Source organism: Coenobita brevimanus, chromosome 82 (genome assembly GCF_032717465.1).
Source record: "Coenobita brevimanus isolate Jiangsu-jjx chromosome 82, ASM3271746v2, whole genome shotgun sequence".
NCBI classification, from domain to species: Eukaryota; Metazoa; Arthropoda; class Malacostraca; order Decapoda; family Coenobitidae; genus Coenobita; species Coenobita brevimanus.
In genome coordinates, this window is record NC_137035.1 from 19,160,341 (window position 1) to 19,185,618 (window position 25,278).

General features: G+C 41.2%; 1 protein-coding gene across 1 annotated transcript in view; it reads left to right on the forward strand.

Moving 5' to 3' along the window:
- LOC145409614 (uncharacterized) overlaps window positions 1-25,278 on the forward strand; it is a 45,568-nt gene that overhangs the window by 9,041 nt on the left and 11,249 nt on the right. Inside the window, exons 6-10 of the mRNA XM_080279967.1 lie at window positions 2,654-2,775; window positions 5,243-5,484; window positions 10,510-10,671; window positions 17,077-17,233; window positions 19,129-19,323. Of these exons, the coding sequence (XP_080136093.1) occupies window positions 2,654-2,775; window positions 5,243-5,484; window positions 10,510-10,671; window positions 17,077-17,233; window positions 19,129-19,323 (878 nt within the window). The remainder of the gene's footprint in view (window positions 1-2,653; window positions 2,776-5,242; window positions 5,485-10,509; window positions 10,672-17,076; window positions 17,234-19,128; window positions 19,324-25,278) is intronic.

Genomic DNA, 25,278 nt, shown 5'->3' on the forward strand with positions numbered 1-25,278 from the left:
GGCTGAGGCGACACCCACGAAAACAAATTATATTTACTTCGGAGGGACACCCATTTGCACTGCAGCACAGCATCTGAAGCACCTGCACTCCTTGCAGCTTATTTCTTCCCTTCCCCATTTTTTGTTTTCTACCCATGATATTACAGCAGACCAGCAGCCCAAAGGAAGATGTGAAGCAGTGAGACAGGCAACAGCAGTGGCAGTGGCAGTAGAGAAGGGTAAACAAAGGACCTGGGAGAAGAAAATGATGTGCCTCTCCCTGGTTGGTGATGCTAGTGATATGATATTGATGATGGGAATGAGAAGCGAGAAGTAATGATGATGATTCTCCCACACCTCCCTTTCTACTTCCACTCCCTCACACATCTTCACGGGGTAATGAGTGACTTTCAGGAGAGGAAAGGCGAACGTGGTTGCCTCTAGGTACGTATTTACCTGCCAGTTGAAACAAACGGCTCAAGGGAGCAAGAGAGTTATAAGGACTCTCCTTCCCCTGTTTACCTTAATTTTTATTTTCCTGTGATAGTGGCATATATGCTATAATATTTCACGATATATATGTATATTATGTTCCCAATTATCATTTCTGTGATATACGGTTATATTGTTTATATACAACGTGTTGTGGAATTACCCTTGTGGTGTATACTCTTGACACTGAATATAAACCAATTATTTATCATTATAGTATTTACCTTTCATCCTCTACTTTCTTTCCCCATTTTCACTCGCCCAATACACTGTACAGTTTTCTCTAAGGGAATTTACAAAGAAAACATCATAAATCATCTCAGCAACACATTCCCTTCTCCATTCCTTCATATACTATCCAAATCAAGTATCTGAGTCATATTTCCTATGCTGATGAGCCACGTGACAAAATATAGAGAAAATGATGTTTCATAATCCCATGGCTCTGATGTTTCATAATCTCATGGCTTTAATATTTCATAATCTCATGGCCCTTTTACTTTGGAGAACATAGGTAATACTGTACATTATATTGTACTTTAATTCACCAGAGTTGTGGAAATATGGTTGTTACTGGTTTGAATTATAATAAGATGAAAATATTTCTTAGTGTTATGTTACCTGTGTGATGGTAGACAGTTTAGTGTGCCGGCATTCTTAAATGATGTTTTCAGTGTTCTCAGCTCTTTCCACAGCCATATATTATGAAGGTTATCTAGTTTATGTGTACAGTACCGAATATTATGTATCACCTGTAGACATATAATGGTCAAATTTTAAAAAGAAAATAGAAGTACTGTAGATTAAGAATGCAGAAAATGCAGATTTATTGGAATGTGTACAGTATTATAATGATAGTATCAACATTGGTTTTCAGCTGTTTATATTTTATGTTGGGGAAATTTCTTGTTAATATATGAATTGTATTTCCTTACACAAGATAACTGAGTGTGTATGTTACCATGTGTAACATTTTTTCATGCATAATTACAGCATCTCGTGTTCAAATATTTGTACACAGTCACTTTGTATTATATACTAAATTTACCCCTTACTAAAAGTCTGATTTAAACTATTAACATAATGACTAAGTACACTGTCATCCTCATGGTCACTTACCATCTGTTTTTTTTTTTTTTTTTTTTTTTTTCCACATTTTGTCCCATGTTTTTTCATGTATCTTTATACCATACCTCTTCTGTCCTTGTTATCTTTGTGGATGTTTGATCTGTCCTTTGTCTTCAGTAGCATGATATGTTTGTAACTGGTCTTCATCTTTTATTCTTGTAATGGATCATCTCTGCTATCCTATGGCTGTGTTCCTTTCCTGCTTGAGTTTGGTTATTCCAAGGCACTTTTGCATTCAGCACTACTCAACACTTGTATTTGACAACTTTCATGAATGTATTAAATGTACATATAGTACATAATTCTTTTAATATATTTCATAATGGTAACTGTGTTGTGTTCAGATACAGCATTATGTTTCTTTTTTCTCCCTCACTTTCCATTTACTTAATTCTACAGTTGTCGTGCATCAGTTTTTCTTAAAACAGTTTTGCCGAGGCATATTTTACTAATGCATTAACATTGATAATTCCAGTTTCCCCGCTCAATTTTGATCCTCAGTCATAAATGTTTCTGTACACATTATCTGTTGTCTTAAGCATTACCTTATACCTGCTTTCCATTAATAAATCTCTTCTCATTTAGCATGTGCAATTATTGACTGTACGTTTATATATATCTACAATCTGTAGACATATATATATATATATATATATATATATATATATATATACATATATATATATATACTGTATATATATATATATATATATATATATATATATATATATATATATATATATATATATATATATATATACATATATATATATATATATATGTATATATATATATATATATATATATATATATATATATATATATATATGGATCATCCTCTCCATATACAATACCTCTAGTTACATCTCTTTTGTTTCTAGAATATAAAATCTTTCCATCTCATAACCATTTAGCTACATCTTCATATATTCACTAAGCCCACCCCATTCTCTCTTATTATCTGTTTCACAAATCTTTATGAACTCTTTCCTTTCTTTGGCTTTTTCGGCTCCTTTAATGCCCACTGTTTGACACTGGATTGTTTACATTGCAGCATGTGGGATGAACTTTTCGTACTCTGGCCAGATAATTGCCTTGGCCCAGTACTTTGACCGCAAACACTCCATTGTCACTTCTGTAGCCATGATTGGAATTGGAGTTGGCATGCTGTTATTGGTAATTCTTCCATGTTTCAGTGTTTTACATTGATGATTATATTGAGAAATAGACAGGAGGAAATATACACACACACTGTGTACTTACTCCTCTGTAATTATATATACGTTGCTTGCGTAACTTACATCCTAACATCTGTAGACCTGAGAATAAAGCTAGCATCCAACAGTGGTGATATCATCATAACGTCCATCCACATAAACACTGTCTTCAGACATGCTTGAACACAATACAGCTGTGGATTACAAATAATATTACCTCTCATTGTATCAGCAGTTCCATTTCACACCAGTCAGAGCAGTGAACACCAAATATTACTTCAGAAACACACTAATGTGGTGTGGGCATGTGGAAATTATACAGAGATAAATAAAGTAAGGTGAGATTTTGTTGCTTTGTCATTGGTGATATTGCAGGAGGATGACTTCTACTTGTGTGGGAGAAACAAATTGAACAGTTTATTGGTGAAAGAGTTGTCAAAGGAAGAAGTACTGAATGGTTGAAAGAGCAGAGAAGATGTGTAATGACTGACCAGGATTCACTTATGTTATAGTTCCTGGGACGGAATGAGGCATCAGGAATATTAATTAGAAATATACCTGTATAATAGCAAATGCCCTCCAAGACTCTTTGATCTTGACACATTCACAGACACTAACTTTGGACATGAGAGAATAACAACCCTGGTACAGTATATATACAAAAAGTACATGGGATCAGTAAAACTACAGTATACCAGCCCCACATGGTCACCAAACTTGTCCAACACAAATCACAATATTTCCCGAGCCATATGGAACAAGATATTGTACTGTATATCATCCTTGGAGGCACAGAGAATATACATGAAAATTCTGATAATCAAGGACCTTAGTTAATTGCACCAGTACATATCTGCCAACACCCGTACCACCATAATAGTCTGCACAACTAATCACACCCCAATAAATATACTCTACCCCAGCAAATTACTACAACACCTCCTGCATATGAAAGGACTTACAAACAACAGATATACATATCACCAATCAGGCAGTTAACACCTTCAGTATAGGGATGTTTTTAGTATATTCATGCTACCTCCAGATTATTTTATTCAACTTTAGAATGATCTTTTGTTTTGAAGTGTTATGTAATGCTGTGTTTAAACCCTCCATTTCCTAAAGTCTCTTCTAAGCTGAATAGTCATTTGATGTCTTTGTAGCAGGAATGAAATAAATAATATGTCCTTGGGTTAAAGAGGTTAACAGCCGGGGTTCCAACTCCAAGTCCCTACCAGAGTAATTACAGATAGGAATTACAGCATATCCATGTTTTACTATTGGGGTGTATCTTTGAAAACCGATAGTATAATGATTGATCGGGGGAAGGATCATTTAATGAGAAATCTGGCATCAGATATTGTTTAAGCAAAATATCATAACAAATGGTCCCAGGTTCTTATTGACCTTATAAGTGATTGATTGTTTACTGAGCAGTCGTATAATGCAATCCCTTTGACTGCTTAGAGATCTCCCATCTCAACAAGATCACCTGGTGCTAGTTTGAATAAGGTACCTACACATGCCCATAGTCATGAAAGGATCAGTTGAGATAGTTTGTAACTATTTGACAGCTAAGAGTTATCACAAGTGAATACCTGTCTGATATTAGCCAGAAGACTGGATGATGATGATGAAAAAAATGAAAATATATTAGTGCTCCTACAGTAGTGAATGGGTTTAAAACATTTTACAGTTGAAATTTTTGACCTTATAGATTAAATATAGGGGAAATCAACCCTCCTTTAGTGAATCTTTGGGACATGGTGATTTATACAAAATACTGTGTTTATTGTATGTTATCATGACTGTTTGGACAGACAGAAGACAACAAAAGCACAACATTAGAATGAGGAGACAACAATGTAACATTAGGCCATTATGTCACCCTCAGTGTGTTTTATTGTTCAGTATTTATGTGCTGTCTTTATCATCATCATCATCGTTTAATCCTGAGTTGCCCTATGAGGAACATAGGAGTCTAGGGCTAGGCAAGTTGGTCCTGACATTCAGGATGAGATTGACCAGCCTTGCACATCCCTGAGTGGCAATACATGAACAATAAACCCTAACCACCCCTTGGATATGGAAACCTGCTCAGGCTCAGTCCAGTTGGAGCACTGTAATTACCCACTGTGTTTTAAAAATGGATTATTGTAATTAATGGTCATTTAATTTTTGGTACTTGATTCTATTCCTAAAATGTTCGTACCAGTTTAGTACTGTAAGTTAAATACCACCCAGATGCAGAATTAAATATGTAGTACCTGATTATTCAGTGTGTGTTGCAATCATCCTTTATATTGTACTTTCAGCAGAACTTCTTTTGTATGTTTGACATGCATTTTTAAGCTTCATTGCACCTGTCACATATTCACAGTTTGTACTGTAGTGTTGTTCAGTGAGTATTATGTTTACCTTCACAGGGCCCATGGATTGAGTATAATATCCAGGAGTATGGATGGCGTGGGTCCTTCATCTGGAATGCAGGGATCAGCTTAAACATTGCTGTCTTTGGCTTTCTCATATTCCCCCTCAGTCAGCTGGAGGCCAACAGTCTGGAAGGAGATGAAAAAATAGACAGTGGCCATCAGACTTCAGTCATCAACATCAGAGGCATACACACCTCCAAAAGCAGATATCCCTTTGAAAAAAGCTTGAATGACAGGTATAGTACATGTAAAATGTATTGATAGTTTTGATAAGTTGTGTATATAAGTCTTGTTCATGTACTGTACTTTAGTGAAATCAAGGAAGACAGAGCTAGGGTCAGCAGTTCACATACTGTTCCACTGTGTCTGCCTCACTCTTAGGGCATTTTTTCATCTTCCTTTGTAATACATCATATCAGAAAGAATCAGCTTAGGGCAAAGAAACATACCAAGCCACACTCAGTATGGGAATATCATCCAGCAGAGGAAAGTGAGATGTACAGTACAAGTGAAATATAAGACAAACTTTTGTCCCTGACTGTACTTTGCATTTTTTTTTTTATATGGATCATCATAATCATCATAGTACTGTACACTGAAGGAATTATGTAAGAATAACAAGTCTGGACAATTTTTACCATTTATGCAGAGAGTGACTTTCCTGCTGATATCCACAGTGTTGCTGTGAATACACAAAAGCACATAGGATGTTTTTGTGTTTCCTTTTTCCCCATGGTTATCAGCAAGCCTGTGAATCACATATAACCCAGTACACCTCTCCTTTGCTATTTGACAGGGATGCATTCCATAAAAAGTGGTTGAATAACGAATTGGTCGAATAACGAACCTGTTTTTTCCACAAGATTGTTAAGGAATAGGGGGTTAGGTTCCTGACCACCTTTGTCATCCAAAAAATATTCAACAAAGATGGAAAAACTACCGGTAAATATGTACAAAGTGGCACAGGGATTAGAGCTATTTTTACTTATAGACCTACATTCTCAGGGAAAATTATTTTAGTACTACATACTTCTCAGATGATTGACATTTGATTTTCGAAAAAAAAATATTGAAGAACAAATGAAATATACTTACTTAACAGTATCACAAAAGGCTGCCTGAACGCCTCTGATAGCATGGTTGCTGCTGATCCTGCTGACTGGACATGGCATCAGCACACCAAAACAAACTCAAATGAATACAAGTTAAAACCATAAATAGCAGTAGAAACCTAACTGGAAGCACTGAAACCTAACTGGGGGACATCACCCCCTGGATCCCCCAAGGATTATAACCTACCTAACCCAGTGCAAACTAAGATGTGCATTACGTAAAACTGGCACCAAAACAGTGTCGTGCGTTAAGAGCATTTGTTAATCATTAGCACAATCATCACTTGACCATGCAATGATGATACTCTCACTCAGGTTGGTGAGCACTTGCCTGTGCTTGAGAGGGGTAGTAGTAGGGGTTTTGGGTAGAGCCATGGTGGTGCCATAGTATTCCATGTGGTCAAACAGAAATGCAGACCAATCAGCAGGGCGGAGCGCAGGAGACTGAGGCAGCTCAGGTGGTCTGTCTGGCGGAGCGCAGTATGAATTGTCAAAATGGCGGGGATAACCATGTCAAACAGTGAAAAAGGGTATAGATATATAAATGTCGAAACAATGAATTGTCAAATAATGATCGGTCGAGAAATGAGAGCTCAGTGTAATGTATTTGCACAGTATCATCATCATCATATTCTGGACCTCCTTTCCCACCCTAGGGCAGGATGAGGAGTAACAGCATCCAAACAGCTAAAGTTTGCCCACTTCAATGGGCCATGCATCCATTCACTCATCATTCAAGCCCTCGAAATCCTTGCTTCATCTGATAGGCCAAAAAAATTTCACCACATTCTGTAGCTTCACATATAACTATCTGTTAGAGCCAATCTGACTGCTGTCACGTTAAAAAGGGGTAGCAAATCCCTGGTCATGCACGTCTTTGAACAAAATGCATCCAGCCAGCTCGATCTCTTGTCAGTCTCCTAGCCTTACCAACTTCCATACCTCTCTTCCTCGCATTCTCATCCATCATATCCCTCCACCTTCTTGGCCTGCTTCACCTCCTCACTCCTTCAAATTTGCTCAGATATACCTTTTTCACTACTCTTTTGTCATCCATTCTCTCCACATGACCATACCATCTCAGTACACGCTCTTTGATTCTAGTGTCCACAGACTTCCTCACTCTCCATCTTTTACGAACAGGAAGATGTGGATGGAAGTGCTAATGAACAGTACAGAACCTTCAAGACCAACCTCTTGAGAGTTACTGATTCAGTATATGGATGGACAAGAGACCCACCAAGACTTAAAGTGACTTGGTGGTGGGATGAGGGTAGAAGCTGCAGTTAAGGAGAAAAGAAAGGTTTTCTGGGGATGGAAGAAGGGTGTTAACGAAGAGGAATATTGGCTGCCAAGCATAGGGCTGGAAAAGAGGTTTACAGCTCAAAATCTGAGTCATAGACCCTTTTACTTGATAACCCAAAGCATGTGGAAGGGAAGAATATGATTTTGAAGGTGACAAATCAGATGAAGAGGGAGAATAGGGATAACATAGGTGAGCAGTGTGTGACGAATGTTGAAGGAAGGATTGTGGTGAACAGTGGGGATATTAAAGATGCATGGAGAGAGCATACAGCTGGTTGTTGAATGAGGAGTTTGACTTGGACAGGGAAGGTTTGGAGCCAGCAGATCCAGTGTCTGGCCCTTGGCCTTTGATTGACTCTTCTACTGCGAGCGGGACGATAGGCGGGATGCAGGTGGGAAAGACAGCAGATGTGTCAGGGTTGACTGTTGAAATGTTGAAAGTCTCAGGAGATACAGGAGTAAGGTTAGTTACTAACCTGATAAATACAATTTTAGATGAGTGTGTTTTCCTAGGTGATTGGCTGAAGATTGTAATTGTAAATGTGTACAAGGGGAAGGGTGATGCCCTGGAAAGAGGAAATTATAGAGACATACAGCTTTTAGACCAGATAATGAAGGTGATGGAGAGAGTTCTAGAAGGTATGCTTAGAGAAACGTGAATATTGATGAGATGCATTTTGGGTTTATGCCAGGCAAAGGGACCACTGATGCCATATTCACTGTTTGACTGCTTCAGGAAAAATATATAGGAAAGAAAAGTGAATTGTACTTTGTTTTTGTTGATTTGCTGTGTGGTAGGTGGGGGCGCTCACCATCCACTCACTCAGTGTAGTCCTGCTCTCAGGTGTCTGCCTTGTCTTCTCCTCCCTCCTTCTTTCCTTCCATCTTCTTCTGTCTTTCTTTCCTTCATTCTTTCCTCGTCATTCTGCCTGCGGGTGACTTTACACTCCCTCTTCTGTCTTTCATTCCTTCATTCTTTCCTCTTCCTTCTGCCTGTGGGTGACTCTACACTGAGTGACAAGCCAAATGGTTTCCTCTACACCAGGAAACCATTTACTATGCTGGGTGGTAACCATATAACCAAATTTTGGTGCCTGGTGGTTTAGTGGATAATTATTGTGCTGCAATCGGATTGAGCTGTTGAAGGTTTATATCCAAGGGGTGATTGGGGTTTATTGCTCACGTAATGCCACTCAAAGGATGATTGAGGTAGATCACTTTCATCTTAAATGTCAGGATCAACTGCCTAGCCCCGGGCTCCTACGCTTCTCGTGGGGCATCGTAGGATTGGATGATGGATGGATGGATGAAGAAGGCTTTTGACAGAGTCCCTATAGAGGTGGTAAGGTGGGCTATGAGAAAGCTTGGGATTGAGGAGTGGCTGGTTAAGGTCGTAGCAGCCATGTATGTGGGTGCTTACACCCAGGTAAGGGTGAATGGAGATTTGAGTGATGAGTTTTTGGTGAATGTTAGCCTGCATCAGGGGTCAGTCTTGAGCCTCTTGTTGTTTATCATGGTACTTGAAGTCCTCTCACATGACTTCAGAAAAGGACTCTCATTGGAGTTGTTGTATGTTGATGATTGGTGTGGTTGCAGAGAATGAAAAGGAGGTGGAGGAAAGATTTAGGAAGTGGAGAGATGGTCTAGGGCAGGGGACGGTACTGTCAAAGAAGAGGAAGTGTGGCCACGTGCAATTTGTCACAAGGGCGTGGAAAGTAATTCCATCTTGTCCAGTGTTTGTGATAAGTGGATGCATAAGAGATGTAATGGTATTAGAAGTGGACTGCATGATAATGCTGATTTCATGTGTGCGGTCTGTCAGGGAGAGCATGTGGATATTGCCAGGCATAAAAAGATTGAATTTGCTGGTGATTCTCTTGGGTATGTGGAAGAGTTTTGTTATTTGGGAGACATGTTATGTGCTGGAGGTGGGGCAGGAGCTAGCTCTGTGGCTACAGTGAGGAGTGATTGGAAGAAGTTCAGGGAGCTGTTGCCTCTCCTGACATTGAGAAGGCTCTCCCTCCATGCTTAGGGATCTTTGTATGCATTATGTGTTGGGAGTGTAATACTTTTTGGTAATGAGACCTGGGCAGTAAAGGAGGAGGATATTTGCAGGTTCAGATGTACAGAAATGGCAATGATTAAATGAATGTGCAGTGTGTCTTGAGTGCAAGAGCTGGGGGGTTAGGTTTACAGTGGAAGAGTTGAGAGGTAAGATGGGGCTGGAGTGTATTGGTGTTGGAGTGAGGAGAGGTAGATTGAGATGGTTTGGGCATGTGGAGAGGATTGGGGATGATAATTGGGTGTAGAAAGTGAGAAGTATTAATGTAGGGGGTAGGGTAGTGAGAGGTAGACCGAAAAATACCTGGGACAAGGTCATTGACTGTGACTTCAGGGTTAAGGGACTAAATAGGGAACTGCCAGAGATCGAGCAGCATGGAGAGCTGCCATTAGGTGACCATGGCCGATGCATACAAGCATGTTGGAGCCTTCAAAAATGAAAACAAAAACGAAATGAAAACTGAAACATTAATCCATTTCCTATCTACACTCTGTACTCCACATACATTCCTCAGCAGTCCTATCTCCACTGCTCTTGCTCTTGACTTTTCATTTTCTTGCCACACCATAGTCTCACATCCATATGTTAAAGTTGGCACTAACACTCCATCATGTAAGCCTCATGCAGTTGCACCACTCAAGCCTCTATTTCTTATCCAGGCCTTCATAGCACCAGCTACATTCCTTAATTGTGTCATTCTACTTTCCACTTCTTTTGCACATTTTCCTCTCTTTTTTGTCACTGTACCCAGGTATTTGAACTTTATAATTTTATCCTCACAGATCATTCTCCAGTCTGCGCTTGTCCCTCGGTGCTGGATACCTCTCACACTCGCTCCTCAGCCTTTCTGATCGTCGAAGCAGCCACCACTATGACCCAAGCATCAGATCCAACATGCACAGCTTCTGTTCCCGGGGTTCACATTTTGCTATTGGCAGTATCAGGTATGCTGTGTCATGTACTGTTTTGTGTTGTTGTACAGTACTCATTTCACCGTCACTTGGGCTTGATTTTCATCACAATGCTGCCTGTTTCACATTACTCTGTATCAGAAAAAGACAATACAATGGCTCTGCTTCCTTTCAGTCATGATTAGTACCATATTTGGTGTTAACCTATTGATACGACTTGGCATTTAAGATGGAGTAATGGCAGACCAGGAAGTGAAAAGAGTATTGTTTAGTTCTTTTTTTAAGTCACCTTTTTTATGTTTATTTTTTTTTTAGACTCTAGTACATTACAGAAACATTACTGTGTAGAAACATTCTCTGTATTGTCATTTACAGAGGTGACATGACACTTTGCCCAAATTTACAGTACAAATTATGTACAAAAACTTGTGAATTTTGAATCACATCTCTGGCATATTTAGGACTGCCTGTACTGTGTATGGATCCATGAGAGAAAGTTGAGGGTGAATGGATTTTGAGCTATAGAAATATAACAGAGAACTTTTAAAACTATCTGTAGTTTGTAAATATAATCTCTATTGTATTTTTGTTTTTCTCTTGGAGGGAACTGTTATTGCGGGCTCATGGCCTTTGGTTCCTTCTTCCTCACCAAAAAAAAAAAAAAAAAAAATCTGTATAATAAAACTTGACTTCTGGACTGTTTGAGGAAGATCAGTCAAATAAAAGCATAAGTCTGCTATAATTGAGCTTTCTTGATGCTGGATTTTTTTTTTTTTTTCCTATTAAGTATATTCCATTATGACTGCAAAAGTGTCTAGTGAGTCTTGAGAGTCTGAGACCTTGTATAGAAGACATACTAATATGAAAGATTGATTAAATAAGAAAAGAAACATACTTTTAAAAGTCAACAGTAGATTCAAGAATGTACCTTAAATCCTCTACTGTAATTTGCTGCAGTTTTAATTGTAGTGTCATTTCATGTTGTACAGAGGAAATATTTTGACTGTCATATGAATTGCGTGACATTTTAATATAGCCTCCTAGACAGGTGGAATTTGTTATGAACTTAGTGAGAGACAGTGAAAGGATTACAGTGCTGAAACTGTTGTTTAGAAAACTCCTGGTTACAATAATATTGGCATGTGTTCCACAGGTTGGTTTAGATGACGAAGAAAATGACAGATTCTGGAATGATTTTATAAGTGTGGTTGGTGTTATAGGGGATGATGAGATTGTAGTTTTGGGAGGGGATATAAATGGTTATGCAGGTGCAGCATGACAGGGATTGGAAGGGGTGCACGGGGCATGTGTGTATGGTATGAGGAATGCAGAAGGTGAAAGGATGCTAGAGTTCAGAGAAGCAATGAACATGACTGTATGCAACTCAGTTTTTAGGAAAAGAGAAAGACTGATTCCGTATAAGTCTGGGGGTAAAAGTAACCAGATTGATTATTTCCTGGTTAGGAGGACTGCTAAGAGGTTTACTAAAGGATGTGAAAATTATAGGGGGTGAAGAGCATGTCCAGCAACACAAATTACTGATGTGTTACATGGTACTAAAGAATCAGGTACTGAAGAAAAGGACCTATGCAACTAGGAGGAAACTATGGAAGTTAAAAAGCCAAGAAACAAGGATGGCTTCTATTGTGAGATGAATGAGAGTGGTAGCTGAACAAGGAGCTGTTGACAGAAATGTTAATGAGCTGTACAGAGCTCTCAAGAATAATTTTATAAGAGTTACTGATTCAGTGTGTGGATGAACAAGGGGCCCACCAAGACATAAGGTAACGTGGCCGTGAGATGGTGTAGCAGCTGTAGTTAAGGAGAAAAGAATACTTCTCCTGGAATGCAGAAAAGGTGGTAGTGGTAAGAAATTCCTTACTTGGCAGCCAAATGTAGGCCTCAAAGGAGGTATACAGGGCAAAATGTGAGTTTCAGAGACCTTTGCTGGATAGCCTTAATAATGCTTAAAGGAGCATTGCTGTATTTAAGGTGGCAAAACAGATGAAGAGAGAAAACCGGGATGTCATAGGTGAGCATTGTGTGAAGAATGATGAAGGAAAGGTAGTGGTGGACAGTGAGGAAATATTATTAAGGATGCATGGAGAAATCTTTGTAAACAGTTGCTGAGTGAGGAGTTTAACTGGAACAAGGAAGGTTTGGAGTCAGTGGATCCAGTGTTTAGCCCTTATTTTTTGATTGATGTTGATATTTTGTGCAGGGCACTCGGCAGGATGCAGTTGAAGAAGGTGACAGTTGTCTGAGCTGACTGCTGAAGTGATGAAAACCTTAGGAGATATAGGAGTGGGTTTCACTTATGATTTCAGAAATTTGAATATATAGGAGTGTATTGAACAGATGACTGGTTTCAGTGCATGATTGTAAATACATATACATACGGCATAAGGGGAAGGGTGATGCCTTGGAGAAAGGAAACTATGGATGCATAAAATTTTTGGATCAGATAACGAAGGTAATGGAGTTCTGGAAGATATGATAAGGGAAAGAGTGAATATTGGTAAGATTCAGTTTGGGCTTATGCCAGGCAACAGGACCACTGATGCAATATTCATTATCCAACAGGTTCAGGAAAAACATATATGAGAAAAAAAGAGAACTGTACTTTGTTAATTTGGAGAATGTCTTTGGCAGAGTTCCTTGGGAGGTTGTGAAGTAGGCAATGAGTAAACCTGGGATCAAAGAGTGATTGGTTAGACCAATTATGGCAATGTAAGGGTGCTCACACCTTGGTGAGAGTGAATGGAGGTTTGAGTGATGAGTTTTCTGTGAATGTTGGCATGCATCATGGGGGTAGGGGGGTTTGTCAAGAATACTCCCCCAGTATCCCTGCTTGTCGTAAAAGGCGACTAAAAGGGTTGGCGGAGGGTTAGTGCCCCTCCCCGGAAAACAACTAACTAAAAAAACAAACAATAAGCCTCGGACAAGGACTGACCAAACGTTGACGACCAAGGACCGGACAAAGGACATTGCAATTGGAACGTGGAATGTAAGGGGAGCAAATGATGAGGTGAAAGAGAGAGAGATTGTCCAGGTGCTTGAGGATGCGAAAGTGGATGTATGTGGAATAACTGAAACAAAATGGAGAGGAGAAAGTGTGAGAGAATGGGAGTATGGATGGGGTATATGTGCTGGAGTAGGTGAGAATGAGAGGGCAAAGGAAGGAGTATGTATAGTTGTGAGTAAAAGATGGAAGAGGAGCATAAGACAGTATGGATCAGTTGGATCAAGGATTGTGTGGGTAAAGTTGAAAGTTGGAATACAAATGTGGGCGATTGTCTGTGTGTATGCGCCAACGCAAGATCGTGCTAGAAGAGTGAGAGAAGAGTTCTGGACAAATGTAGAAGTGTGCATGGAAAAGTTTGGAAGGAATGATAGAGTGTTTTTGATTGGTGATATGAATGGTAAAGTTGGGAATGTGAAGGTGGATGGAATAGTTGGTGAGTGGGGTGTGCCTGCTGAGATAGATGAGAATGGGAGTGCGTTAGTGGACATTTGTGCTGGGAGGGGGTTGGTGATAGCCAATACCCTCTTCAGGCATAAAATGATCCACAGGTATACATGGCGAGTGGTGAGAAGGGTGGGTGGTGAATTGAGTGAAAGGAAGGCAATGATTGATTATGTGTGTGTGGATGAAAGGATGCGAAGATGTATATTGGATACAAGAGTTTATAGAGGTTGGGGGAGTGGACTTTCTGACCACTACTTAGTGGTGGCCAGAGTTAAAGTTCAAGTAAGATGGAGGAATAGAAGAAGGGAAAGACGAGAGGAAGGAGTAGTTGCAAGGAGAGTGGAAAGGTTACAAGAGGATGAGAAAAAGGCAGAGTATAAGAGAGAAGTGGAGGAACGATTGGGCAAATATGAGTTGGAGCAGATGGGGACGGGGAAGGTGTGTGTAGAATATTTTAAGAATATATTTGTGCAGCATGTGATGTGGTGTGTGGAAGGAAGAGAAGACGGAGGGGGTGCAAGGAACAGCGTGGTGGACTGAAGAGGTGAAACGGGCTGTGGCACAAAAGAAGAAAGCATATAATGAATGGATGAGAAATAGGGCGTGGAAGAAGTTGAGAGCGGAAGAGAGAGCTATATGTAGAAAAAAAGAGAGGTGAATAGATTAGTAAGAGAGAGTAAGAAGAGAGCGGATGAGGAATTTGGAAGGAACTTGAATGTAAAGTGGAGGGACTGTAAGAAAATGTTCTGGAAAAAGATGAAGAGAGTAAGACAGGGTGGAAGTGAAGATAGCAGGGGAGTGAAAGATAAAAATGGTAGATTACTAGTGGAGAAGGGAGAAAAAAGTGAGCAGATGGAAAGAACACTTTAAGGAATTGTTGAACATAGAGGATGGAAGTAATGCGAGTATAAGTGGCTGGGGAATGGCTGGAAGAAGAAGGAGGTGAGAAGACAGGAAGAAATCAGTAGGATAGAAGTTGTGGAAGCAATGAAGAAAGTTAAATCAGGAAAGCCCCAGGAATTGATGGAGTGTGTGGTGAAATGCTGAAGCATGGGAGAGATAGTAGTAGAATGGATGTGGAAGATGTGCAGATTGGCCTGGGAGGAAGGTAGAGTCCCGGAGGATTGGAAGTCAGGTATAATTATTCCCTTGTACAAAGGAAAAGGGGAAAAAGAAGTGTGTGGTAATCACAGGGGCATTTGTCTTCTTGGTATAATAGGAAAAGTGTATGGTAGGATACTTATTGACAGAGTTAGAGAAAGAACAGAGAAATTAGTTGGAGAAGAACAGGGAGGCTTTAGGAAGGGAAGAGGTTGTGTAGATCAGATATTCATTCTCAGATCTTTAGTGGAAAAGCTTCTAGAGAAGGGAAAGAAGTTGTATGCGGCATTCATGGATTTGGAGAAAGCATATGACAGGGTGGATAGACTAGGATTGTGGAAAGTGTTAAGAATATATGGAATAGATGGGAAGTTGTTGAATGCTGTGAAGAGTATGTACGATGGTGCGAAGGCTGCAGTGCGTGTGGATGGTGAACTAAGTGAATTTTTCTCTTTGAAAGTTGGGTTGAAACAGGGATGTGTCATGTCTCCGTGGTTGTTCAATCTGTACATGGATGGGGTAATAAAAGAGGTACAAGGTAGGGTAGTGGATGTTGGAGTGGCCCTGGTGAGAGAGGATAATGTTTGGAAACTCCCTGTACTGTTGTTTGCAGATGATACCGTGTTGTTGAGTGAAGACGAAGGGGAGCTGCAAGGCTTGGTGGATGAGTTTGAGAGAGTGTGTAAGAAACGGAATCTAAAGGTGAATGTAGGGAAGAGAAAAGTGATGGTCTTTGAGAGAGGTGAAGTCAGTGAATGTTCAGCGAGGTTGGATGGTGAGGAATTGGAAAATGTGAGTACGTTTAAGTACTTGGGTAGTGTGATGAGTAAGGATGGAGGTTTGGAGGGTGAAGTGCTTGAAAGGGTACAGCAGGGAAGAAAGGTTGCTGGTTCTTTGAAAGCAGTGATAAGAAACAGGGAAGTGAGCATGGAAGTGAAAAAGTTACTACATGACAGTATTGTGATACCAACTCTAACGTACGGAAGTGAAGCTTGGACGTTGTTGGAAGGACACAAGTCAAGAGTGAGAGCCGTGGAAATGAGTTATTTAAGAGGAGCCTGTGGAGTCACATGGAGAGACAGGCTGACGAATGAGGATATAAAGGAGTGTTGTGGTGTTGATGTGGATGTGATAGGAAGCGTTATGAGGAACACACTGAGGTGGTTTGGCCATGTGGAGAGGATGGAGGGTCAAAGACTGACGAAGAGAGTGTATGTGAGTGAGGTGGAGGGGGAAAGAGGGAGGGGGAGGCCGAGGATGAGGTGGAGAGATGGGGTGGAGAGGTATATGAGAGAGGGGGGTGTGAGTTGGGAGCAGGGGAGTGAAATGGCGGGGGACAGGGCGACTTGGAGGCGATTTGTTTGTGGCCACCCCAAACGGGATTGAGGCGTCTGGCAATAGATAGATAGATAGATAGAATCTGTCTCACATGACTTCAGAACTGGACATCCATGGAAAGTGTTGCATGCTGATGACTTGGTGTTGATTGTGACGAATTAGAGGGCGACAGAGGAAAGGTTTAGAAATTGGAGAGATGGAATGGGGTACAAGGTTTTGAGAGTATGGTAAATGCAGATAAAACTAAAGTGATGATATCTAGGGCTAGTGGCAGCACTGTCAAAGCAGAGAGAGCTTGCTTTAGAGTCTCTTGAGTGTGTAGAGGAATTTTGTTATTTGGGGAACATGATATGTGCTGGAGGTGCAGCTGAATGGAGCTCTGTGGCTAGGCTATGGAGTGGTTGGGAAAAAAGCTCTGGGACAAGGTCACAGAAAGTGACCTCAGGGATTAGGGGCCGAATCGCCAAACCCCTTTCTTGGCCAGTTGAAACTTGTTCAGATATTTTTGTCTATAATGTTGCCTGTTTCAGATCAAATGGTCCAAGTTTGTGTGCGAGAGACTCCCATGCCGAGCTGAACCACTGTGATCTTCCTCACCATTATCGTCACCAGCACTACAATCCCCTCAACACTGACCCTGGCCTTACCTCCAATACTCACAGCTTTTCCTCTCGCCGTGACTCTCAGGTGGGCAGTCTCAGAGTGGTATACTAAATTAACACTCATGGTCAGGAGAGACATCATGGGCTCTGGTGATAAGAAATGTTACTGGACTCTGATCCCTCACCCATACTTATAGTTCCCTCCTCCCCATGAAACGAAAGAAGTGCTAATACTAGTGATATATTGTATTCCCTGTGTGGATGATAGATGATTAAATATTAGATGTAGATGAGATAATATTGAAGAATGTTTACTAAATGTTAGTAAGATCCAGGTATTGACGTCTTCACTGGACCACCTCTAGGCCCACGTCCTAATGTTTTGGTACCATTAACACCCACCCACCCCACCCCTCCCAGTCCCTGATCAGGACAAGTCTAGTATTCTGTTTCAACTGCTGCCAGATGATTTGATTCAGCAGAAAATGAGTAAAGGAGCCTGAGATTGCTAAGACTGGTAACAGCTTTCTCTATTCCTTTTAATACCAGACAGTTTTATTCAGCTGAGTGACACATAGGAACATGAGTGTTACCATGATGGTTTTAACAGATATTTGTAAGTCCCCTTTTAGGTGACAGGAGCCGTACATACAAAATGAGTTTTCATACAACAGTATGATGAATGCAAAAACTTGTACAGTAGTCTTAACACTTGAAAATATTGGCCTTTAATAATACAGTAAGAATCTGATTAAGTTGTTTGTATTCAAATGTACATGACATCAAGTATCAGATGGACTAGTCATTTCTAAGATGTCACTTGGAACACAGGTCTTGCCATGTGCATGGCTTCATAACTCCCAGAGGTAATTTAAGGGTTTTCATTCATTTGATGTTGTCATGGGCATACACTAGCCTTGCCTCAGGCCTTTGCACCTCATTTGGAGTACTGTACTGTAATATGGGATTGGCTGTCACCTGTGAACATTACTTGCCATGTCAGTTTGTTGTTGGACCTGCAGTCAAATAGTACAGAATATTGGAACAAGATATCATTGAAAAGGTTGCATTGCCTTAAGCAGTGTGTAAGAAGGGAGTTGGGAGGAAGTCTGATCTGTGTACAGTTTGTAATAAATGGGTTCACAAGAGGGATAATGATATTGGAGGTTTACTTCATTATGAAAGAAATTTTCTGAGTGCAATATGTGGAGGTGTAAATATTGTTTGGGATGACACCTGCTTGGAATGTGTGAAGGAGTTCTGCCACCAAGGAGGTATATATACTGAGTGCAGGAGGTGGAACAGAGCCAGGTTCCATAGCTAGAATGGACAGTAGATGGAAGAAGTTTAGGAAACTTGCCTCTCCTGATGATGGAGAGACTTCCTTTCATGCAAAGTGTACTCTCGACAATATGTGTGTGAGAAGTGTTATAGTGTTTGGCAGTGAGACTTTGTTACTGAAAAAAAGAGGATAAACAGAGATTGCAGTGTACTGGATGAGAATGTTAAGATGGGTGAGTAGGGCATTCCTGAATGATAGAACTGAGAATAAGGTGCTATGAGAAATAGATGGCATAGGTGTTATATAAAAAGTGATGTAAACTGGTAGGTTAAGATGATTTGGACATGTTGAGAGAAATGGGAGGGTAACTGGCTGACGAGGGTCACATGAAAGAAGCATGCCTAGAGGTAGACTAAGGAAGATTTGGAATGAGGTATGCATGGAGACCCTTGGAATACGGTAAAGGTTTAATAAGGGAAATGGCTCAAGATTGTTAAACATGTAAAGCTGCCAGGGGTGAAAAGATGTACACATGCTAACATGGTCCATGACCTTCAAACTTAATACAAAGAGAATTTCCTGATGAGAATAGTTGTTATGTGATTGTATGGGCATTAGTACAATATGCATAATGGCAAGTTCATATATGCAGTTATATGATTAATGTCATAATAACAGTGCCAATATTTTTTCCACAGCTGGGCATAGCTGGAATCAAATCGAACCCTCAGAGCTTTTGTCGAGCATCTCAGATGGACTTCCCGTATCCCTTCCATGCTGACCGAGAGGTGGATAGTCTCAAGAGTGGGGGACGACCCAGGTTTATGTTGCGGGAGGGTGAATGTGATCTTAGTTGCTGTGTAGAAGAGGAGGATCCATTCTCTACTGGAGGAGTAAGATGACAAGTTTTTTTCAGGAACAGCAAGGACAAGTGTTAAAAACCTTCTGTTTCGTGATCACAAGGCATTTTGTTAAATTCCAATAGAGTCATCTAAACCAAAGCCTAGGCAGTGGATGCTATAGCTCCAGAAATCACCCTAAGCATCAGAGACACCCCTCCCAAGGATTCTATTGAAATGTCTGCTCTTTGAAGGAATCACCTGATGTAGCTTTTGTGCAAAGGACTGGCTCCATAGGTTGCTCAGCTTTTGCACACTGTCTCTGTCATTGTATGATATGGAGCCTTTTTTTTTTTTTTCTTTCTTTCTTTCTTTTTTCCTATGACTCACACAGGGTGATGTGGAGATTGAGGGGAAGAATTACTCCAAGCTGATTGTCTCCTTTCCTCGTAGTACTGTACAAAGGAAAAATCAGATGTGGGCTGTTCTGCATGTTGAGCGTCTGTAATAATTTATATTGCATAACTTGTTTCCTTGGTTCCAATCAGCCATGTAAAGTAGACTCTGTACACAGAACGTGTATGAAAACACCCATTTTTTTTGTCTGGGAGTAGGTTGAGTAAGTCTGTCCCTCAGGTATCAAAAAAAAAAAAAAAAAAAGTAGGAATGGGTTTTTTCTTGTGTGGTCGAGCCAAGATTTTGAAGGCTTAAATGATTTGTGGGTGAATATATGGCCCATTTCACTGGACATTCTGTTAAAAGTTCCATTATGCTTGTGTTTTTATTTCGTTTTTAGGCACATCCACTCTTTTATTGTAGTGGGAATTTTTAATGTTGGTAAGTCTAACTATTGTTACTTTGATAATGACTTATATATGTGTTTTACACTTTAAAGTCCTTTGTCTAACTGTGCCTTTTCTTCAGTATGGAGAGCATCGATCCACATGCCAACTGATAGCAGAGAGAGTGAAATTGTATGTTCATTCCTGCAGGAATATTTTCACAAGGTAATTATAAAATTTATGTTTCCCTCTTGTAAATAAGCCAGATATTATTGATACAAATCAGAGTTGATTATGGTCATGTCATTTCCAGTATTTTATCCAGTTAACACCAGATTTGATTCAATATTGAGTAGTAGTAGGAGGCTGAGAGCATTGGTATGATCCAGAAGCATCTGCACAGGATATAGCCAACTCATCTCACCCTGCTGCACAACCATCATACTCTCTTTCAACCAGCCTTACCCTTCCCCCCCCTCCCCAAACAGAGGCTTGAGTGTTGCTGCTGCACGAGACTTACATGAAGGAGTGTTAGTGCCAGCTTTAACATATGGGTGTGAGACTATGGTGTGGCATGAAAATTAGAAGTCAAGAATGAGAGCAGCGGAGATGGGACTGCTGAGGAATGTATGTGGAGTTCAGAGGGTGGATAGGATACGAAATAATGTGATTCATGAAAGATGCAGCGTGAGGAAGTCTGTGGACACCAGAATCAAAGAGAGTGTACTGAGGTGGTATGGTCACATGGAGAGAATGGATGGCAATAGAGTGGTGAAAAAGGTATATCTGAGTGAATCTGAAGGAGGGAGGAGGCGAGGTAGGCCAAGGAGAAGGTGGAAGGATTATGATGGATGAGAGTTTGAAGAAGAGAGGTATGGAAGTCGGTGAGGCTCGGGGACTGACAGGAGATCAAGCTGGCTGGATGAATGTTGTGAGAAGTGCATGATCAGGGATTTGGCACCCCTTTTTAAATGTGGCAGCGTTTGGATTGACTCTGTTGGATACGTTTATGTGAAGCCACAGAATGTAGTGAAAGTTTTTGGCATATTAATAGAGCCAGGATTCTGGGGGCTTTAGTGATGAGTGAATGGAAGCATGGCCCATTGGATTGGGCAAGCATGGGCTGTCTGGACACAGCTACTCCTCACCCTGCCCTATGGTGGGAAAGGAGGTCCGGATGATGATGATTTTTTTTTTTTTTTTTTTTTTTTTTTCCACTGAACTAATTTAATTGCATTTTTTGCTTATGGTATCAGGCACTGTTTCACCATACAGATTGCTCACCTAATTCATATTGGCAGATTTCTTTGGTTTACGTAGCATATTTTATTTTAAAAAAAAATCATTTCACAAAAAATCTTTGAACTGATAGTGGCTGATGTTTGCCACATGACTTCATATGCATGACTTGAGTTGATGAATTAATCTGGTGGACCTGATGAGACATGAAAGGTCCTAAACTTCCTGAACTGTCTTTTCTCAAAAACCTATTACAGTACAGGAAGTGAACATGGAAGTGAAAATGTTATTACATGACAGTACTATGATACCAACTCTAGTGTATGGAAGTGAAGCTTGGACGTTGTCGGAGGGACGCAAGTCAAGAGTGAGAGCAGTGGCAATTAGTTATTTGAGAGGAGCCTATGGAGTCACATGGAGAGACAGACTGACAAATAAGGATGTGAAGGAGCGCTGTGGTGTGGATGTGGATGTGATAGGAAGTGTTAGGAGAAACACATTGAGGTGGTTTGGCCATGTGGAGAGGATGGAGAGTGAAAGACTGATGAGGAGAGTGTATGTGAGTGAGGTGGAGGGGGAAAGAGGGAGGGGAAGGCCAAAGATGAGATGGGGGGATGGAGTGGAGAGGTATATGAGAGAGGATGGTGTGAATTGGGAGCAGGGCAGTGAAATGGTGGGGGATAGGGTGATATGGAGGCGATTTGTTTGTGGCCATCCTGTATAAAGGATTGAGGCATCTGGCAGTAGATAGATAGAAAGAAGAAGCTGATGCCTTTATCGATATGACCATAATGAATGTATGTTGATATGAAAGGATGACTATAATGAATGTATGTTGATATGAAACGATGTGAATTAATCTAAATATATGTATGCCTGATTCTGATGTACATTGAGTGACGAGCCAAAAATAAAAATGGTTTTGATTTCAGGGCAGTATATACTCTACTGCCATGGTGGCTGAGTGTTTAGCATTGCTGACTATGAAGCTGCACCAGAATTCAATTCCTGGTGTGTTCAACTGGCATCACGGGACTTAGATGTCTATCCACCCATTGTGGGTTGGTAGTTAAAATAAGTACGTTGAATAACTCCTAGGGGAGGTAACTGTGGCAACCTGGATGGTGCAGTGGCCTTGTATCTCAGGATAGTTGGGAAAATAACCTGCCACAGGCCTAAGACCTACATTATGGAGATGAGCACCATATCTAAGCTCCTAATGGTGTCTACCCTCATGTTTTAGATATGGTACCACATTGGATGGTAACCATATAACCAACAAATGGATACATGGTGGTCTCATGGGTTATGGCATTCCAACTGGGTGTGGCCCATAAGTATTTATATCCAAGGGAAGGTTGGGGTTTAATGCCCACAGTGCCACTTACAAGTTAGCAGCTGATCCACTTGCCTTAACCCGTACGTGCCGGGTGACAGCATAGGCCACTGCGAAAGGGGTGGATGGAGACTGCTGGGTGACAGGAGGAGTCACAAATGCTATCCTGCCACAGTTTGAACTGGCTGCCATTTGATCTCGTCACCAAAGGGTAGGGAGAGACTCCCGCCACCAGACGCAAGTGTATCTCAGTCTTCTCTGTTACTGAGCTAGGTGCTGAACGATGTTTTCTGAAGTCTCCTCTTCTGAGTCCATTCCCGCCTCATGCGGATCCCTTGCCTTATCCACCTTTGCCAAGCCTGTGCCTAAAGATGCCAGAAAGGACTCAGTGATTGTGCCATAGGGCATGCCTTGGACACCACTGTGTCTGGCTTATCTGGTAGTGGAGAAGTTATCACGTTGAGAATGAAGCCAAAGTTGGGGCTGTACACACATGTATGAAGACATTGTGCTTTAAGAACCAAAAGTTACTCTCCTTCCCATCCTTAATCATCGATGCGACCACCTGCAAACCTGGGGATGCTTTCATTCACAAGAAGAAGAGTTGATGAGTAATATGTTCTTTAATTTGTTTCCTTAACTGCTATACTTTCTCAGATATGAAGGTTTGAAACAAGGCTATTTTGGGAAATACTGCCATAGGGAGAGGGCTGTTGTGCCTAAAACATTCCCATTGTCTAGGGGTTAAACACATCAACTGAATTGCATAGTCCTGGGCCCTTATGCTCCTGAAGGAGAAATCCATCCATCCATCCATCATCCAAACCTACATTGTCCTATGAGGAGCGTAGGAGCCCGGGGCTAAGTGGTTGGTCCCGACATTTAAGATGAGAGTGACTAGCCTCACTCATCCCTGAGTGGCATTACATGAGCAATCAACCTCAACCACCCCTTGGATATAAACCTTCACCGGCTTAGTCCGATTGGAGTGCAATAATTACAGTACAGTAATCACTCCAATATCCGGATCAATAGAGCCATCGGTAGGTTCGGATATTGGTTTTGTCCGGATATTGGGCCCCAGCTTATGGACTTGTACTTACGGACCCTAACACAGAGAAACACCTATACAACTCCCTCCAGACATGCATAGCACCTATTTAACACCCAAATCACACCAATAAGGCACATAAATGACTGAAATAAATGCAATAGACACATAAAATGTGGGTTTAGAAGTATGTTCATACATTAATAAACATTCTGGTACTTATGGACTCTAACCGAACCTAACCTAACCGAACCTAACCGAACTCTGAAAAACACATTCCTACTGCACATGCATGAGGTAAGTTTAGTATGGAAAGAAGTACAGTATGACACTTTCTGGTAAGTATAGTATGGAAAAAATACAATATGAAACATTCTGGTAAATATAGTATGGAAAATAGTACAACATGAAACATTTTGGCTACTTACAGCAAGTCCCTGGCCACCTCGATGAATAACCGCCTCCTCTCGGACTCTGACAGTAAGAACGATTTCCTGAAGCACTTGCACTACACTCTTCCTGAAGTTTTGCACTGAACTTAGTCACTAACACACAGAAGTCCGTTCTTTTCACAGTGTTCACTTTAGTCCAAATAATGTTCCATTAAATTTAAGTGTTGCACATTAACTTTTCCCAAGTTTTTTTAAGTTTCCAAAGCCAAAACAAAGAAGGTTAGTTACGTTAAATTTCTTTTCTACTTAGTCTTTTCTCCCAACTTGAAAACCTTAACACAACACACCGTTTTTTTCACTGCACAACACTCAAAATTCCCGTGTGGTCTAGTGGAGAAGTTCTTGCTGTTTATTCACTGTCAGAGCCCGAGAGTATCACTGGCAGGCGTCCAAGGGGTGCATCGGTGGGTCGTGGTGATGGCGTACCGACTACAGAAGACTCTGAAGACAGCCGCAAACTCACGTCGAGCGGTGACTCCACTGTAGCTGATGTGCTGGGCTGTGGCTCGGAGCATGAGGGCCTGTCTTGGGGAGGCAACGGAGTGGAACCAGGGCTTGGCACAGCGGGGGTCACGGGCCTGAAAAAACTGTCAATCGTTTACTGACGCAAGGACCGACGATTCTGGCGATTGATGATGCGCTGCCGGAAAGCACGCACTTCCTCCACGAGTCCCAAGGGCCCCATCTCCCTGTCGCAGTCCGGGTGTTCCAGGTAGTCTAGGACGAACTCTAGATGTTCCCAGAGTGCGCTCAGCTTGGGGATGGCTGGAGTAGTGTCCTGCTGGGCGGAGTCTGCATCATCATCGCCTTCGTCGTCGGAATCTTCAAGTTCGGGACTGACACCAGCAACCGAAGACGCGATCTCGATATCAGACAACGTCTGATACCCAGGATCGCCCTCGTCGTCGTCCAACCACTCACGAACATCGTCCACATCAACATCGTCGCCGTGCGTACGTAGCCGTGCATGGAAGTCATCCATGTCAAACCCTAGGAAATCGTACTCCACATCTGTTCCGAGAAGCAGACGAGACCAACCATTTTCAAGAGTTTTCACAGGGACTTCCTTCCATGCACTAGCCCAGTTGTACAGCGCAGACTTGATGTTGTAGCGGCGAAGGTTTTCCAAAGTCCGCTTGCCTCGAGTGT